Here is a 19,220-nt window from a genome sequence, read left to right as displayed (position 1 = left end):
TGATTACACATCAGGATGATTCTCCCGCATCGACATGAAGGAAGGTTCCTCTCATCACATGACAGCAGGAACAAGTAATTAAAGCATCGAGGGGGGTTGAGGGGTTCTTTTCAAAATAAAAGCAGGAGATTGGATAGAGCTCCGTCCATACATTGTTGGTTGCTTGGTAACTGCCATATTTAAAAACAACAACAACGTGTAAGATGATTATTATTTTTTTGTTCTTTCTCGTGTGAACCGTCCAAAACAATCAAATTCTGCGTTAATGTCATTGGATCTGGTGGAGACGACATTTCAATCCACCTCCTGCTGGTGAGAAGAATGTAAACACTGTCAGGCTCCATCTTCTCCGACGTCATGAAGATGTGTCACCAAGTGTGTTTCCAGGAATCCAACAAATAACTTCATCAAATTATCTTCTTTTTCTAAAATAAACTATAAACTCCTTCTGCATTTTGTTTATGAACAAGTCTGGAACCTGGAACAGTAACCAAACTCAACTGTATATCATTAAGTCAACATTACTGTCATAAGTAAAACAGGACTTTTAGAATAATTTAATAATATTTGATTTAGTTTTCAATAACTATCTTGTCCATAACATGTCTGACAATAGTAAAAATGTGTAATTTCCGGTCAAAATAACATTCAAGATTCAATTAATCAATTAATGTAACAGAGAGAAAAGCAGCAAATCCTCACATCTGAGCCGAGAACATTGTTCATCGATGATTTTAAACAATTATAAAGATTCTTTATTAATTTTCCTTTTGCCACTTTAACCAGTAATTGTCTCTGCAACAGGACAAAGTGTTGTGATAACTTCTTTTATGCAAACGGTGGTTTCTGCACAGGACGTGTGTTAAATCCGGTTTGTCTCCATGTTGTTTACTTTGCTCCTTCCAATGTTTTTAATTGTTGTGGTTGAAACTGTGAAGTGTTAAAGTTTAAATCAAGATTCTGTGTTGAAATATCAGTTTTCACTTTGATCCCAGAGGACCCACACACAATAAATGGCTGTAAATTGCTGTTAAAATGAAAAATATAAACACTTGAGGGAAAACTCTAATTCACTCTGTGACACACGTGCGTTTCTGGACATTTTAACCGTGCATCCACAACGTTTGGTCTTTGTTTATGTGTTTACATGTGTCAGGTTTCCCCCGTCTGTCAAACACCAGAGCAAACAATGGGAGTAGGACTGGGAGTATACTGGGATTCAGCCCCTGTGTCACTTCCTTCCCTTTACGTCGCTCCACGTCTCCTCCACCTGAGGCTTCACTCGCGGTGATTGAGTGTGACAAACCGGCACAGGCGTCACTGGAAATGCATCCTGTCTGTTTATGTGTTTGTGTGTCTGTCTGTGTGTGTGTGTGTGTTTGTGTGTTGTGCAGTGGACGTGACCTCCATGTAAAGGAGTGGAATATTAAAGGCAGAGAAACAGAAAGCACAGAGCAGGCAGCTGCTCCTCTCTCTCTCAGGTTTATCGTCTGAGTTTTCTCTCCTTCTTTTTTTTTTTTGAAATATAAATAAGCAGGAGAAACGATAGAAGTCGCACAAACTAGAAGAAAAACACACACATGCTCTTGTGCACAAAGGAGGCGTTTGAACTCCTCTGTAGGTACGAGGCTGCTCGCACAACATTAGAGAGGAACTCTGACTTTTTTATAATTTCAACACTGTGAACTCGTCTGGATAAGTCACACTCGACGGCTTTGATCGCTGCTGCTTCTCTTTAGTCTTCACTCGCTCTGTTACCTACTCTGTATATGTTTATATAGCCTGTGGAGTGTGTGTGTGTGTGTGTGTGTGTGTGTGTGTTTGTGATGCAGCACATCTCAGAGAGCCAGAGCAAATATTAGAACACAACTGTCTTTATTGAACACCAGCATTTTGAGAAGGTAGGGATTTTTTAACACATGTATATAGTTAAAACCTACAAGAAAAGTAATTTAAATATTTATATATATCTTTACAAATGTTCATGGGCGAGTCGGTCGGAGCTCGTGGCGGCTGAACTTGCGGTCAGGGGGAGTGTACAAAGATAGACACATGCACAGGGAGGAGAAACACCGGCAACCGCAGAGTCACCTTCTACAAAATGGCTGAGTTGGACCCTTCTCTCTCTCTCCTGTCTCGCTTTCACTCACTTGATCTCTGGCACACACACTCACACACACACAGACACACACAGAAGTGTATCCCACCCCAGGCAGTGGCATTACAGTCTCCCTTTCTCTGTCGTCCACATGGTAAACACACTGGCTGCTATGGCACTGATTGTAGGGCGGAGAAATAATAAAGACAAATGTGTGTGTGTGTCGAGGTCCAGGAGGGGTTTGCATGACAGGTTGTGTGTTTGTGAGAGTGTGTGCATGTGTCCTGGTTCGGGTCAGGGTCCGTTTTGTGTTTGGAAAGTGAAAAACAATTTCAATTGAAGCAAAACTGGGACTTTTGTGGTGGATGTCAGACATTTGTTGGACAATTTAATACAAAACAGATAAAAATGAAGCGTCAGAGAATAGAAAGGTGAATCGTTTTTTGTATTTCTGCAGAAAATCCACCTGAATCAAGTGGATTGGAATCAAATTGTCCCCAAACCCTTTAGTGTGTCTGTGTGTGTGTGTGTTGTGTTGTGTATTGTGTGGTACAACCCCTGTCCTGGAAAACCCTGACGTCAGTATATGTCCATGTTTACTTCCTGTTTTCCAAATAATAAATAAACAAAAATGTCTTGGATGAGTCACAACTGTCTCCATGGTGAGGCTCCCCCTTGTCATCACACACACACAGACACACACACACACACACACACACACTTACAGAGGAAGTCTTATTTGGGACACTTCCAGTTCGTGTTGCATCACAACACAATGTAAATAAATAACAATAAATATGAATTGTCCCAATGAAGACACAGTAATGCCTGGGAATTAACAAATCCTTTCTGAGTCCACACACCCACACACACACACACACACTCGTACAAACACACACTCCTAAATGCAGCGCTCCAAGGCACGGGGACCAGGCGGATGGGGGGGCTACTCAGTCTTTTCCGTTTTCCCGTCTTTGCTCTGGGGCTCGGCTGTTTTCCGGAGCTGCGTCTTTTCCGAGCTGCTGTTGATCTGCTGGTCGTTGGGTCCGCCCGTCTTCCCGCTCGAGTTCTTGTCCAGGTAGTTGAGCATCTCGCTCAGGACCGTCTGGAAGGTGCTGAGGGCCGCGCAGACCGCCGGCGTGCCGAACCCGTGAGTGATCAGACTGTCATGGGGAGAGAGGAGCAGAGATTCACCGTGAGGACACACTCAGAGCCATCTGTTCCATGTGGGTGCAAGTAAGAGTCAGGACATCAGTGGTACGTTCAGGGGTGATGCAGGTTTCTTTTACTCTCTCTCTCCCCCCCCCCCCCCCCCCCCCTCCTCCCCCCTGCATTGTGCAGCTTCTAATCCTCCTGAAAGAGTTCCTTTGGTCGGACTAACCCCTTTCAGAGAAGAGTTTAAATGTCCTCTGATGGTCTAAGTGCTGTTCTCCACCCTGTTTCCATTATAACTCATGGGGTTAGGGTTAGAAACACTGAATACTCACTGTTCTAGTAAATTCTAAGCTTGAATATCGTTAAGTTTGAACACATAATATAAAGATTGGTGATAAAAACGATGGCTCATGGAATTGATTAAGTTAATTTTGGGGAAAAAACAGCAATCATGCCAAATCTCTCCATGTTCTCACAACTCTTTTAAGCAAACCTCATATTTGAAGCTTTGGACGGGTTTGATTGCATTCATCTTTTACATTAGTGAGGCCAGAACAATTATCAATGAAAATCATGTTTAGTTGCAGCACTAATATGGATACAGATGTTTTATACACTGGTTTTATTACGTATAACAGCTGTATCGGTTTTCAAAATCTAAACTGGATTTTTATGGCCATCAAAAACATAATTTGATCAGCTCAAAAATAGTTTGTACACCACGATAACCATATTAAAGGAGTTGACCTCCCAGTCAAATAAATGCTCACTGGTGACCATTCGAAAAACACTGAAATCTCAGGTTCCCTTTTCCAACCGGACCTGTTGTCGTCCCCTCCTTCACATCTGTGTTTCTACAGCTAAGCTCATATCTGAAAACTGGATCTTGTCCCCTCGGACACTCGATGAGACTCTGTTCATTCTGCGAAGGCCGACACCATAGTTGTGACATTTCTGCTAACAAGCCTCTGCTGCCTCCGTCTCTGGTGCCGCTGCCAAACAGCAAAACTGCACAGCTGCACATTTTGGGAAATGGCAAAGAGGTCAGGGCCAGATCGGAGAGACGGCTTCTCCAAGGAAAACGAGTCTCTGCTCGGTTTGAATTGCAGAGCGTGAGTCCTGATTGTTATTAGGGTGCATTGTTAGTTGTTGTGTGTGTGTGTTACCTGAAGTGTGTGAGGTGTCTCTGGATGTCCAGGTCCAGGATGGGGGTCGGTCTGGACGAGCCCAGAGGAGAGCGGTCTTGGCTCAATAAGTCCTGGAACTCCTTACAGATTTGCCTGTTGGATAGAGGGAGGGAGGGAGGGAGGGAGGGAGGGTTTACCATCTGTCTCTAGCACAACTGTCGCTATTTCTTTCCCCCCCCCTTCTTCTACCCATCCTCAAGGTTTTGCATCAACCCACACAAACAATATTTCCTCTGAGCCGACGAGTTCAGTGTCGATCCGTAGAAAACACGACGTGAATCCAAAAAAACGTCGGTCTCACACATTTCTCCAGACTGGGTTTGGATTGTGTTACTTTTATTCTGCCTTTGAAAATCATTGCAGTTCAGCCTATAGTGAGAAACGAGTGGGAGCTGATTCCCCTTCAGCATGTTCAGTTCTCAATCTGCAGTCGTGCTCGTCCCAAAATTAACATGTTTAATGCATGAAAAGTGTTTTTGAAGACGTCTTAATTCACAAAAGACAAATTTATAATGTGTTGAGTAACGTTTCCATTTATTGCTTCTTAACCTTGATTGTAGTTTTAGTAATTTGCTCGACTCTTGCAGGAGCAATGCAACAACTGATTTCCTATTAAAACCGACTTCTATCACAGATTTCACTCAAGATGTCTGGTTAGTGATGGAATAAATCGTTTGCACATCTGGAACCATGAAGGTAAACCACTGACATCAGGACAGTGGAGGAATCAAATAAACAGTATCTTGCAGATGACAGTTTAAGACAGTTTTCAAGACGCCTCCTTCCTTTCCCAGCTAATCCATGTGTTTGTGTGTCTGTGTGTGAGTGTCACTGCGTGTCTGAGTGTGTGTGCGAGCTCTTACTTTGTTGCCAGAACCATTTTCTTGCGCGCGCTGGTTTCTTTGGGCTCACTGTGCTGCCTCGCCAAGTGCTCCCCCACCGCCTTGCTGGGGAACTCTGTCTCGCAGGTGTAGCCGAAGTCCCTCGCCAGGTGGAGCGCCTCACCTGAACACATCCAAAACAACAATACTGATGAAGCAAATGCTTGAAAGGGTTGAATGTGAAAAAGAGGGTGTGTGTGGGGGGGGTGTTTGTGCCTCACCTTCCACCAGGGAGGTGAGCAGTGTGACGTTGGCAGCTTTCCTCCGTCCTGCCGGCAGGTTGAGGCCCAGACGGTCCAACTTCTCCCGAAGACACCTGCCTCCGTTCTTAGACTTCGCTCTGCGGGAGAGGAAAATAACTTTACATCACATTTCCCACAAATCATCAAAGGACCTGAATATCTGGATCACACATCACCAGCAGATTCAAATCCTGAGTTCTCCTTCTTCTACAAAGAAACGTGTGTTTAATTAAAGTCTTGCTCGTAACGAGGGAAGAATGTAGATTGTCTTTTCTTTGCTTTGACAAAGCTGTGAAATTAATTAGGAAATCAAAGAACATGTCACCTCATTACGTGTGGAATATGCTTCTGTTATACATAGATGTGGATACTGGTTCCCAGGAGTTTCTTCATTTATAGATTGAGAACCATTTTTCCATACCCACAGTGAGTAGGAGCTATTTTGGAAGCTGAAGTCCCTGTAGTTTCCTTTTCTTCCTTAAACTTTGAGTAAAACTTTGAACAGAGCTGTTCATCTCCAAATCGATCATGTTTTTTATTTGACGTGTTCCCAAAACAAAAGTTGTTGAGCTAAAAAAATAGTGTGTTTACCCAAATCCATTACACCACAATAAAAGCACAGACACGACAACAAGGCTGCAGGAAAACAGGATATTATAAGTAAATGTATGATAAAATAAAAGATAAATGTCTATATAAAAGGTTTTTAACTGATTTATTGTTGGTTAGAGTCTTCACGTCTGGTAAACGACACAAATACAAGTTCTAAAGCATTTCTGCGACACATGTGATTTAATTTGTCTATTCGCACGTTTTCTTTCATTCTTTGTTTATTTCCCATCTTGTAGGACCAGCCATCCTCTATCTCTCTCTCTCCCTTTTTTGTCTATCTCTCCTCCTCCTCCTCCCCCCTTCCCTTTATGCCCTCTCTCCCTCTTTCTATCTCCTCTTCCCCCCCTTCCCTTTCTCTCGCACCTCATCAATAATACAGCGCTGGCAACTCTTGCTTTCCTCTGGCTCCTCTGATCCTGACGTGCTCTGGCCCGGTCTCGCCTCCCTCTGGCTCCCGGGGCCACGGCGGCACGTGCAGACCGGGGCCACGCGTTCGCCTACAGCCGTCTTTGTGGGCGCGATACTGTTCAACCCCCTGTTTCATCTTTGGGCTACAAAGACTCGCCGGCCAGATTCAGGCTTATAAATAACCTTTTTTCCTTTTAAAATCTCCATTCTGTCACATTCTTATAGTTGAGGTCTATTTTGATAGTAGTTTGGCTGCATACATGAGGTGGACAGAATATTAGGGTCATTTTTACAGTATTTTAATGTTTAAAATAATTTGTTGTTGCTAATAGCTTGTGTTTGTGTATTATTTTGCATAATTCAATCTTTCTTTCCGTTGGGCTGATACTGAGTGGCGTCTCCCACCGAGAGATCCATGTACAGCGGGAAGTTTTAGGCCCGGACTCCCAGTGAGGAACGTCTTGTAATTGTAGATACGGTAGAAATTATTCTTTAAAAGCTGCAAAGACGTAATTTTAGAAATAGAAACAGATCAAATGGTTTAATGTGGAGCTTTTAGGCTATGATCAATTCAAATTAAGAAAAGGAAAGAGTCCAAGGCAGCAGAAATGAAAGAGCTTTAAAAACGATGCTCTCAGTTTGACTTGTCTTTAAAAAATACGTCTGTGTTTCATTTAGAGACATTAAGGACGCTGGCTGTAGTCAGATCTCTCCTCTGCGTGTGTGTGTGTGTGTGTGTGTGTGTGTGTGTGTGTCTTTGTACTGACCTGCGCAATATGCCGCCCAGTAAGGAGGCGTTGAGGCACTCTGGCGGGGACAGTCGTCTTTTCACCTCGGCGATGGTGACTTTGTACTTGGAGGTGGAGCTGAGCAGGGACAGTCGACCCGGTACCGAGCAGAACAGATCTGTAGGATTCACCACACACGTCCCTCCTGCGCACACAAACAACCACAACACCTGTTACAAAACGGCTCCACAACAGCAGTGTTGCTAGAAATGTAGTTTACAAGATTCAGCAGCAAAATAGTAACACAAGTATCTCAGGGCACTTTTCAAATGTGGCAGAAAATGGATCTTTAAACGTGTTCAAATCGGATTATTGAAAATGGCTCGAGATGCACAATCAGGGCATCAGTGAAGTCTACAAGTGTCTTATAGGAATTTAAATAACCTATACAGGTGTTTTTCAATGAGATAAACCAACATGAAGCTGATATGAATAGATCATGACAAAGAAAGTAAACAATCCCTTCTGCAAAACTTTAAACAAAAGAGCCGTGGACATGTCTTGTAGGTTTCCAAGCTCGAGCTTGGTCTCGAGCTTTCACTTTTTGTGAATTAATGGTGAAATTCTTGACTTAAGCCACTTTTCTTCCTCTGTGTGAAGCTGCAGGGCTCAATGGGGGAGGGGGGGGGGGGTAGGTCAGGATGTCAGCTGACCCGGCCTTTGGTGCGTTCTACTGTGTTTGTAATTGTCTTCACAGTGCACAGGCTTTTGAGAAACCTTTGGGCAAAATCGGGGGCAAACCAAGAAAATATTTGCTTGTTTAGTAAAATGGATTTAAAAGTTTGGTTTGGATTCCACTGTTCACGTTCACACACATTGAGGACGTCACCACAAGGTTCTGTCGAAACCAACTGCTTTAAAATCACTCTCACCTTCACATGTATGAAATATGATTATATGTTTATTTATAGTTAAAGTTTGTATGTGCATTTGTTAGTAAACAGGAGTACGTAAGAACTACTGGACAGATTACCACGGAACTTTGTGAAGGGATGCTGTATGTATCATCAACCCAATCAAGTTTAGTAAAGATGCCAAGTGAAGTACTATCTCAACATACTACTACTGCTACTACTACTAATACTACCACTACTGCTTGTTATAATACATTTTACCCTATCAAAGCGTAAGACAAGAAGCCAACGTATTGTTTAAAAAAAGACATTATCTATTCTTTTGTGGGATACCTCGTGTTGCAATGCTGCTGTGATTCATAACAACAGCACTTTACTTTTAGTGCAGGAGGTCGACTTTGAAGAGCCTGAGAACAATGAGTCACAGAGGATACACGAAATAAAACCAAATCCTTCTCGACCTCACATGTGTTTTGGATTCACAAAAAAATTAAACACGTTAATTTGTTTTTACAGTTAAAGTCAACTCCAAAAAAGGAGACAGATTTTGTTCATGTAAAATTGTGTGTTTTTATTTATGTATCTTTTCTCAGTCCGTCAGTCCTCACTTCATCACCCAGTTTATTTTGCCAAATTCAAAATCAACCAAAGAAGAAATGTGTTTTGTTATTGAGCGGTTATTTCTTTACGCTTCGCTGCTTATTGTTTTAAATCTTCCTTGCACTCACCTCAGTGTATAGCTGTAAACAAAATATATGATTAAATATTATTTTAATCTAAAGTCAAGACAGTAATTATTGTGTAGAGCTTCACTCAGCCCATAAACATACATATGACCAAGTAGTTAATCCTCCCTGGGCATGATCGATGTTTTCCCTCTCAGCTCTTCGTCATCCTCCTTTTCACTACTTAAATATTACTATTTTTTTTACTATGTACATATATTGGTAATTCTGTTCCAGCTCAATATTTGCCTGTATGTAGGAACTGTCGGCTGGAATCCCGGGAGGCAGAAACAAAACCTCCCTTTAATCACCTTCCAACAACCGCCACGCCGACTTCATTGTGTACTTGAGGCTCCTGGATGTGTGAATAAATGATGGCGGCTGTGATGGTGAAGGCTCTTTCATATTATTAATTGCATCTGAATCAGTCTCGCTGGATCCTCCTGGAATATATCGACTGCTCTGAGTCGCCCTATTATTATTAAACTTTCACTCGAACCCACGTCTCAAGGAGCCGAGACGCAAGGTTCTCCGTCTGATGTACTGTAGGCTATATTCTATTATTCATCTGCCTCATTATCAAATCTAACAGCAGGGTGTGTCGCTTTGTTGTGAGGCCGCGTGCTGGATATGATGGAATGAAGGAAATGACGCCATTTAGGCCGAGTGGGACGCCGCTGCAGGCGAGGCTTGGCTTATCTTTCCAGGGGCATTGTGGACAATTTGGCCGACAGCTAAACCTCATGTGTGACCGCGTGTCATCTGTGAAATCAGAACAATCTGGTAAATAGATTGATTTATGGTGGAAACAGGAAGTGCAGCCGTGTTAAAGGTCCAGGTTCAGCACCGTGGACAGCGACTGTCGCCTGTGACATCATAACGCTGAGGAGACAAAAGGCTGCTGTAGTCCAGAGGGCAGCACTTTGAGCAAGGCAGTATGGGAGTTGTATTTCAGACATGGCTGTCAAGCCTGGACCATTTCCAGTCAAGGGAATCTACGGATACTATTGGTTGTGTCTCTGTGTGTGTGTGTGTGTCTGTGTGTGTGTGTCTGTGTGTTTGTGTGAGCCTGTACTGTACTTGTGTGGACCATTTTAAGCGTGGGGACATTTTTGCCCTTCCTCACTTTTAAAATGAATGTTTGAGGGTTTAGATTATGGTAAGGTTAGGGTTAGGGTTAAGGTTAGGGTTAGGTTTAGGGTTAGGGTTAGGGTTAGGGTTAAGGTTAGGGATCAATCCTTTCTCAGCTAATTGTTCTGAAAATAAAGTGACATGCATATAACCTGAGTTATAATCACACTATAATGTGAGTCGTCACATTATTATGAGACAAACTGTAGCTTCCACTTCAGACTTCCTCCATGTGTTCATAGAAATGGACGCAGAGTAGAATGATCATCACTAAATGAAGAACAGGGTGTTTCTCTCCTTTTGTGTGACTGTGTGTGTGTGTGTGTGTGTGTCTGTGTGTGTGAAGTCCGTCTCTGTCTGCGTGTGTGACACCAACCGGGGCCCGGCCTGTCTGTCAGCCTCACGCGCTCTGACAGGGGCGCGCGCCTCTGAAAGCCGCGGGTTCACATCATATTAATTCGCCTAAAAATGTTTTGATTCAAAGTAGTTTGTATTTCACGTTGCCAAGGGCGGTCGAAAAGAGCTGCTGCCGGTGGAGCGGTCGGTGCCGCGCGCGGGCCCAGAGGCGATAACGGTATTTAAGCAGCGGAGAGTAGCCTCGGGCGGCGGCGCGAGCGGCGGGCGGGATCACACGCGGAATCAAGCGCCTTTTTTTTTACAAGTTTCCCGCGAAAATTAAAGAAGAAAAAGGGAGACACGAGCCAAATGTCGTTTTCCTCAAAATCTAACAACGAGTGTTTACAAATCCAAAAAGAAGAAGAAGAGGACGAGGAAGAGGAAGAGATGTCTTGACAGGGAAAGAGGGAGGCGCGTGCACGCTTTGTAGTGTCGGGGGCGCGCCTCCCACAGATCAGCTGGATGTGCTGCTGCAGTGTAGAGAGAAGGGGGGGGGGGGGTGATTAAAAACACAGACGACTCCTCCTAAGTAGCGGAGTGATTTTTTTCTTTTGAAAAAGGTTGTGTGAATATTCATGCCGCCAAAGCCGCAGTCAGAAAGAACAACATTAATATGATCTCGGCTGAATCCGGGGCCCCGCTCCGCATTAACATATCAAAGCGTGCGCCCGAGGCGAGAGAAGCTATCGATACGGGAGCGGGAGGTAAAGCAAAGATTATTGGTTGTGATGGTTGCAGCGGCTGAGCTCAGGGCCAAGTATGGCGCACCATTAACCGAAAGTGATAGCGCAGGGATTCCCGCGTCAATCCGGGAGAAAAGCCCCAACACCTCGGAAGGGCTGATGGAAAATTAAACCCCGAGACTCAGCCGCTGCTCTTCTGCGTGGAGAGCTGCACACGCATAGAGTCGGAGGAGCAGGAGCTGGCTTTGATGGAGCACGCACAGCCACGCACAGCCACGCACAGCCACGCACAGCCACGCACAGCCACGCAAGAGGAAAGTGACAGGTGCACAGCTTCACCTGAGTCCACAGCTTCGTGCTCACACCTCGAGCTGCTGCCACACATACCACCAGCTTCCACAAGTCTGCACCACGCAGGCCCTGTGATCATCCCTGTGATGCCATTCGCAACACAAACCACAAATAACAACACACACAAACCACAAATAACAACACGAGGCCTTCGATGACACACATACAGATTAAATGGCGTTCTGCAGGAGGAATCAAACACCTGATAAATGCAGACGACAGCTGAATTAAAATTGCATTTTTAGTTTCAGGCAAATCTCATCTATATTAACCACGGGCCACCATGTTAATGTTTATCTATCATTTATTTATAGAATTACATTTATTTTGACAATAAACCGTATACACCTTTAATTTAATGATGATATAGTCCCTTTTCTGAGATTATAAATAACTTAATAGACTGGTATTTGTTTTTCTTATTTTCCACAGGTTAGAAAAAATATAGGATTATATAAACAGGCTAATTGGGCCATACATTAGTAATGCCTGTATTTTTCTATTTACATTCATTGCACAATAAAGGGAGGATATCATGAGGATGAGCTATATCTCTTATTTACATCATTATAGACCTTAAATTCTGATATTTGTTTGGTCATTAGAAATATAAGATTATAGCATAAATAGGCTCATTGGGCAAAATATCAATACATCATATTTCCCGTGTTTTCCTGTTTGAATTAATTACAGAATAAAAACCTGATCATCCACAATGAGTACAATAATAACTGAATTTATCTTATCTTTTCCTAATAATAATTTTATGATCTGATTAATATTAAAATAGTTTGTTTTACGGAAACAAAGGCAAGCTGTCAGTCAGTCTGCATTACAACAGACACTTCCTGTTTGAAGACAAACCTGTAGGCGCCGCTTTAACAACACTGTGTGTGTGTGTGTATATATGTCAAATACACGTTTCTCTGTACATAGTGCGTTTATATTTAATAAATCTTAAATGACCACGTGTTATTCTCGACACTCGGTTTAATTTCTCTCAGTAAGATTCAAAGCCCTTTCGAGTGACTGATGAAAACAACCCGGTGTGTGTTGAGTGACAGTCGGTGCGTCTGTGCGCGTGTACCACAGTGTGTTAGTGTTTAAACAGGCGGGGAAGCGGTTGACAGGAGACAAGAGAGGGAAGCTCCCGCCTGTTTGTCTGCCTGCCGCCGCTGTCTCGTCGTGTCGAGCCTCCGGTAAGAATAAAAAATAATAGTAATAATAACGGGGCCTTACCTCTCCGGATGACGCCCCCTTGGCCGTTCAGCACGAGCCCACACTGCGCCTCCACGGAGCCCTGCGGAGACACGCACTCATTAGCGCGAGCCGGGAGGTGAAACCGCTTCACCCAGATGTTTTTGCACCGCTGGAGACGCGCAGTTTACGCAGCTGTCAGGTTTTCACATGCAGCGGATAATAATCCCCTTCTTCTTTATGTGGGAGCTGTCATGGTTTGTGATCAGTGAGTGGAGGTACTGGTGCACCTGCAGTTAAACCCACCGTGGAACAACACTCAGCTGCAATGACACTAGAACCTACTGAGGAGGTTCAAGTGAAACTGAGCATTAATAATGACATTTAGGGGTAAACACAGGTTATTGATCTGAAACACAGATCCCTGTCTAAATATTATATTAGGGGCTTAAGGACATATATCATATATCATCTACTTTCCCCCTGTTTAAATATTTTTTTAGACATTTTGTGGAGGGTTAAGGACAGAGGATGTTGCTCCCTGCACAGATTGAGTCTTGGATTTGTGAATATGGGATATACAAGTAAATTATGATTGAATTTGATTGCTATAAACCTAAATGCATATTTCTGTGAAGGGATTTTCTCTTTTTAGATTGACATTAAGGTTTTACTTTAGAAACCTTGAGGGATAAATCTCTAAATTTGCTGGAAGTCAATCATTACATGACCAATTTATCTTGTGGACCCTAAGGAGGGGCTCGACCCCTAGGTTGGAAACCATTGTCTCTATATGGATCCTTCAGGTTTCTGTCAGCACTGTGTTGGTTACGTGGTGGGTGTGTAAACAAACCTGCAGGGTTTATTTTAAAAATACTCCATTATGATGAAACATGATGGAGTATTAAAATCAAGGACATTTTGCAACATTCAAGTGACATAGTTACACAATGATGAGGGTGATTATGATAGGGGAGGGTTGGGTTCTGAGCACAAGATAATCAACTCCTTGGAATTACGCACTAAAAGCGTCAGAATGCGCATCCATGACGCGCCAGATCGATGAAGAAACCCGTGCTGCCCTGTGGCACACCGCCAATCCGCCCAGTTTCCTAGCGGTGGAAGCCTTTTTGTTAGAAAGTGTTCATCACTTAGCAGAGTCTGAGTGGAGCTGAGGGCGCAGCAGAATCAAGGATGCAGCTCACGGCTCAGCCAGAAACGAGCTTAATTCGAAAGGCTCGGGGCGATAAGGCGAGGACAGCACGACCCAGCAGCAGCCAGACTCAAAAATGAGCCTAGGCGTCCAGGACTCCACCAGCCAACCTGTTGGGTTTTCAGCTCAGCACCACAAGCACACTGCAACATGTAGGGCTGCAGAATACATATATATATATATACATAGGGGGGGGACCTGTTACCGCCGCCATTTTGGTCCAGATCAGCCTCTCGTGCTATCAACGATGTCATCTCGAATGGGGAACACGCGCTTTTTATTCAGAAAACACTTAATCCCTCGTGCGAGCCTGGAGGCCTGCACCGTGCACAAGCCCCAGATTAAAACCAGGAGTAAAAGAGGGGAGCGTGTTGTAGCTCTTTCTTAACCAGCTCCGGCTCTGTTCCTTTTCTTTCTGCTGCGGAGCTAAAGTGATTATAAAATCAATATACAAAACGCAGAGGTCCTGCATGAATTAGCTTAGTGACGGGGGAAAGGTGTGGCAGCTGCTTTTGTTCCGCATGAAAATCTCTTTAACGCGCTCAAAGATGCGACCGAGGCTCCACGAGACCATGTGGCCGCATCTGTTCCGCTCATGCGTCCGCCTCGTGCGAGCTCAGGTTCACGAGCCGGTCCTTTCTTCTTCGCTCAATGAAAAGGGTCAGAGCCGCCGACAGCTTAGAAACATACACAAGACCTGCGGTGACACGACCCACCAGCGGCTCACAGCCCGGAGCGAAGGGGAGCACGACGGTGAAGGAGAGCTCAGTAAAGGAGAAACTCGAATAAACTCAAATAAATTCAAATAAACTCTATTAAACTCACAGAAAATACAATTAATTATAGTAAAATAAACCATCGTATAAACTAAATTAAATATCATACTGTAAAATTGAATAATAATTATACAATGGCGTTATATTTAATAATATGAAGTTAATTGAATATAATGATATTTAAATTGAATAATATGGAGTGCAATTGAATTATAGGGAGTACAATTGAATCAGTGGAAGTACAATTGAATAATGTGAAGTTAAATTGATTAAAATTAGGTTAAATTGAATAATTTGAAGTACAATTGAATTATTGGAAGTACAATTAAATTATATGAAGTACAATTCAGTCAAACGGAACCAAACAAAGCAAACCTATATATAATTTTATATGAGTAGAATATTTGTGAATTTTTATCACTGAATTAACCAAATTATTAAGTGTCAAATAAGATAATTTAGAATATTTAACTTGACGTCAGACACATCAATAAAAAAATTATACAAATATTACAGGTACATAATATAATTAATAATTAGTACGATTTACATTTAAATACACATTTAATATCTATATTTAGGAACAATTCTCTTTATTATTTTAATATATATCATCATCCTTATTGCCACACCCTTTAAATAAAGTTAAATAAATTCATCACAATGAAACTAAAATGATCTTACTTTAAAATATTTTTAAAAACGCCTGATTATAATGGATTTAATTGTCATTTTTAAACCAGAATTAAACCAGTTTTAAAACTTTGAAAAAGTGAATTAAAAAAAAATCCTTTTCAGTGTAGTGAAGTAAAAAATGTCGTGAGTTGGTAAATGTGGTTAACGTGTCGGTGTTGAACTGTGTTTTAACCACAGACGAGGTTTAAACAGCTCAGATGTCGCTGCATAAGTAACAAAGTTGATTGACGTTAAGTCGGTAATTGGATAAACTACGGTGCTTTATGGCGCCCGAGCCGGGCATTGTGCCCTGAACCCCGATCCGTTAATCCGCCCTTTACCGGAGAATAGAGCAACCAGCGGCTTTTCTTTGCCCCAGCACACACACACTCACACAGACACACTCACCCTCACCCTCACACACACTCTCACACACTGGAGCACTGTGCGAATCCGTTTTCATCTCGGACCATTTCTTTACATCGAATAGAATTATGTAAAATGTGGGTCACGTGTGCTGATGGAGAAATAAAGGGCGGGCTTCACAATGGGATTGTATGGACTGCCAGTCAATTAACCTTTAGAAGCGGGGCTGCCTTTCACAGCTGACATTTACTCAGCCTGCTCCACAGACTGCTGGAATAAATCCTCCCAAATAAAAAGAATAAAGCCAATATTATTTCTGCTCCCAAGTATGAGGGAGGGTGGTGTTGCCTGAGATGTAACAGACACACAGACACAGACATCTGGTGCCGGGTTTCTCCTCAACATGTTGGAATAGCTGCTGTACTGAAAGAAGGGGAGGGTAGGGGGGTGTTCAGTTGGAGGCACTGGGGCTACACTGGGGCTACTAGTGGCTGTCAGACTTTATGTGGGTGTTATTGAACTAGAGGCAGGAGGAAGTGCCCCAGGTGAAGAGAGGTGAAAGGGGGGGTGGAGGATGGATGGATGGATGGATGGATGGGAGAGGGGGAGGGAGGCCACCGGTACCTGCAGGTCGTCTCCCCCGGCCGGAGGCAGCCCCAGGCCGGCGGCGGGCAGCAGCCTCTGGTCCGCGTGGTGCATGCCGTAGGCCTGGGAGCCGTGTGACGTCATCAGCGACAGGTCATGGCGGCGGTAGGCGTCGAGGCAGCCGAGCTCGCGCCGCTGCTGCTCGTCCAGGCACGAGGACTTGAGGGCCGAGCGCGCGCTGTGCAGGTTGATGAAGTCCGCGGGCTCCCCGTGGTGCAGCTGCTGGTAGTACTGGCCCGAGTGCAGCGAGTTCAGCCCGTAGGCCTCCGGGGCCACGGCCGGGTGCGAGTGCTGGAACTCGTAGTGGAAGGACTGGTGGTGCAGGGGCGTGTACTGGTGGTTGGCGGAGAAGTAGGGCGAGGCGAACTCCGTCCCCGCCGGCGCCGGGTAGGTGAGCGGGGAGGAGGAGGAGTAGGCGACCGAGGAGTTGGCCACGGACTCCAGGCACCCGAGCTGCATGAGCCGGTAGCTGTTTGATCCGTCGTGACGTATCTGCAGGAGGATAAAGGAGCCGGTGAGATGTGCGCGCGGTGTCATTGAGCAGGAGCCGGTGTGTCTCCTCCGCAGCCTGCCTCCCCGAACACACCGAGGAAACACGAGTCACACCGCGAGCTTCTCCCACTCCAAACCACCTGAAGGAGATGTCACTTCCACGCGCCCGGGAGGGGAACGAGCAGAGTACGGCAACAGGAGCCATCGCTATTTTTTTTTATCCTCCTCCCTTCCCTGTCACTCCACTCGTTTAAAAAAAAAGAGCCTGTTCTGTGTTATTATTATTAAACTGGAGGACTCTCTGTCCCAGCACTCCCAGTGCACGAGGAGGTAAGACGCAGCGGAGTGTTCCGCCCTGACGTGTTCTAATCACACTGTTACCCACAATAAAAAAAAATCCCCTTTAATTCCTACCTCCATGCACATTATAATAACCATCATCTGTATTATTATTATAATTAAATAGCCACGCGAGCAGAGCCCTGCATAAAAGCGCACGTGTCCAAATACCCCCTAAAAAAGTGAATAATATCTTCTCCTGCACGTAAAAAATAATCCCACGAATTAAAGGATAAATAAAAGAGCCTTACCTCTGCGTCGTGGACAAGTCCGGGGAAGGTCGCTGACATTGTGCCTTCTCCAAAAGTCTGTTTTTGTTTTTGGTGCCTCTCTCCTCTCCGGCAGCTCGATCGAGTAGCAGCAGCAGCAAGCAGCCGAGAATAAATGAAAATGCGTTAAAATCCCAGTAAAAAAAGGTTGGAGAGAAATGGAAAAGTCCCCCCTCGCTCGGTGTGGGCACGGCGGCAGAAAGCTGGCGGAACGCGAGCGTCTCCCCTCTGCACGGACGGGGCTGGCGCACGGATTTTGTACTTGCAGGGTATTTCTCGGCTGATGTCGTAGGTCCCTTGGTAATATAGAAGTTTTGAAAATTAAGCATCAGCACTGAGGAATGGGAGGACAATAGACGGAGCGGAGCATCCCAGGAGACACGGAATAAATATTGTATCTTCGCCTTAATAAGGAACCAAGTGCTTCTTTCAACATTTTCTACCCTTTTTCTGGACTTTTTCCACCCTTTTTCTATTTTGTGCCACCTTCTCCACTCGCTTATTATATCTCTTTATTTTTATTTTTTGCTTATTCTCTTTATTCAACATCGGCTCTGTTGTGTTTTTTCCTTTTTACTCGAATTAAACGGATTTTTCAACGGAAACGCGAGTTTGCTTTGTGAGTCTCTGCAGCTAATTTCGATGATTATCAACGGAATAACACATTGATTTTTCCTTTGTTTCCGTATGAAGACGCCTGTGATCGCTTCGTTTCAGCCGCGACGAGGATTTTGTTCACGTGGAAACGAGGTGATTTCGATGCAGATGAATTTTTCATTTTTTTATTTTATTTATTATTTCTGGGGGCGGTTTTTTTAAAGCGCAGGCTTTTCCGGTAAACACACATTTAGCTAATTTTCACCACAAATTCATTCGATGTAGTCAAAACGGGATCGATGGAATTCAACTAATAGAATAAAAATCTCTTTATTTAAAATATTTTTTTTTAAATAATGCTAATTACCTTGACTTTGGTTGTTCGATTTATTTTAAATGTGATGAATTAATGGACAATTGTGTCTCATATTTACCATTTTTGTTAGTTTTTTTGTTTGTTTTCATGTGGTGCATGGAAAACAGCGTCTGATGAATGTTATTTCATATTTATTTTCTTTTGATGGGGGAGGGGGCTGCAGGGAGGAGGTGGGGGGTGTATTATGACTGTTGTCTTTGTGGAAGAAAAAAACGACAGAAGCACGAGAGCTTTTCTATTTTTGAAACAACATCCTGTGTGTGTGTGTGTGTGAGAGTTGATGTTGTATTATTTGTTGCTATTGTTATTTTTTATTATAAGCCTGTAATTGATTGTATCAGTCTGTTATTAATATAATAATTATTATTGGCATATTATGGAGCTGAGATTTTTTTTATTTTTCGGTCAGTCGGTCATCCTTGTGACCCCTCTCTCTTCCTCTCTCTCTTCCTCTCTCTCTCTCTCCCTCTCTCTCTCTCTGCCTTTCTCCTCGCGCTGTAACTCACCTGAGCACGCACGCGCCCTCAGGGTGGTCCTGGCAGGAGGATGGAAGAGGAGATGATTTTGTTTGTTTGTGTGTACAGCCTCAAAATCAACAATAAAAGCAGGAGAGATATCCTCCATCACACAAACAGGTCCAGTCTCTTCCCTGACATTTAACAGGATCATTAATAACCAAGTGTCTGAACAGTAACAGGTGCTGAACACAAGGCCTGTATATGATGAGAATAAATGCTGCCTTGCCCTTGGGCCAACAAAGAAGC

At 43.8% G+C, this 19,220-nt stretch overlaps 1 protein-coding gene across 1 annotated transcript; it reads right to left on the bottom strand.

Annotated features, from left to right (window-relative positions):
* Positions 1–1,922: 1,922 nt before the first annotated feature.
* Positions 1,923–17,504, bottom strand: tfap2d (transcription factor AP-2 delta (activating enhancer binding protein 2 delta)). Its single transcript, XM_062411697.1, has 8 exons — positions 17,466–17,504; positions 16,363–16,875; positions 12,751–12,811; positions 7,351–7,516; positions 5,543–5,661; positions 5,304–5,445; positions 4,420–4,533; positions 1,923–3,261 (listed from the first exon to the last, which is right to left on the bottom strand). Exons 1-8 carry the CDS (start codon positions 17,502–17,504, stop codon positions 3,045–3,047), a joined length of 1,371 nt encoding a protein of 456 aa, XP_062267681.1. The 3' UTR covers positions 1,923–3,044.
* Between the last annotated feature and the right edge of the window lie 1,716 nt (positions 17,505–19,220).

This window comes from Platichthys flesus, chromosome 18, assembly GCF_949316205.1.
Source record: "Platichthys flesus chromosome 18, fPlaFle2.1, whole genome shotgun sequence".
Lineage (NCBI taxonomy): Eukaryota > Metazoa > Chordata > Actinopteri > Pleuronectiformes > Pleuronectidae > Platichthys > Platichthys flesus.
Note: the sequence above shows the minus strand (reverse complement) of the source record. Positions and strands in the feature narration are given on the sequence as shown.

Bases quoted from the DNA above. Each gene is read 5' to 3' on its own strand.
- tfap2d (XM_062411697.1), bottom strand. From the start codon at position 17,504: ATGTCAGCGACCTTCCCCGGACTTGTCCACGACGCAGAG. The intron at 12,812-16,362 runs GTACCGGTGGCC...GTGTCTCCGCAG, and splicing joins CCGGGGGAGACGACCTGCAG to GGCTCCGTGGAGGCGCAGTG. The intron at 7,517-12,750 runs GTAAGGCCCCGT...TTGTGTGCGCAG, and splicing joins AGGGGGCGTCATCCGGAGAG to GAGGGACGTGTGTGGTGAAT.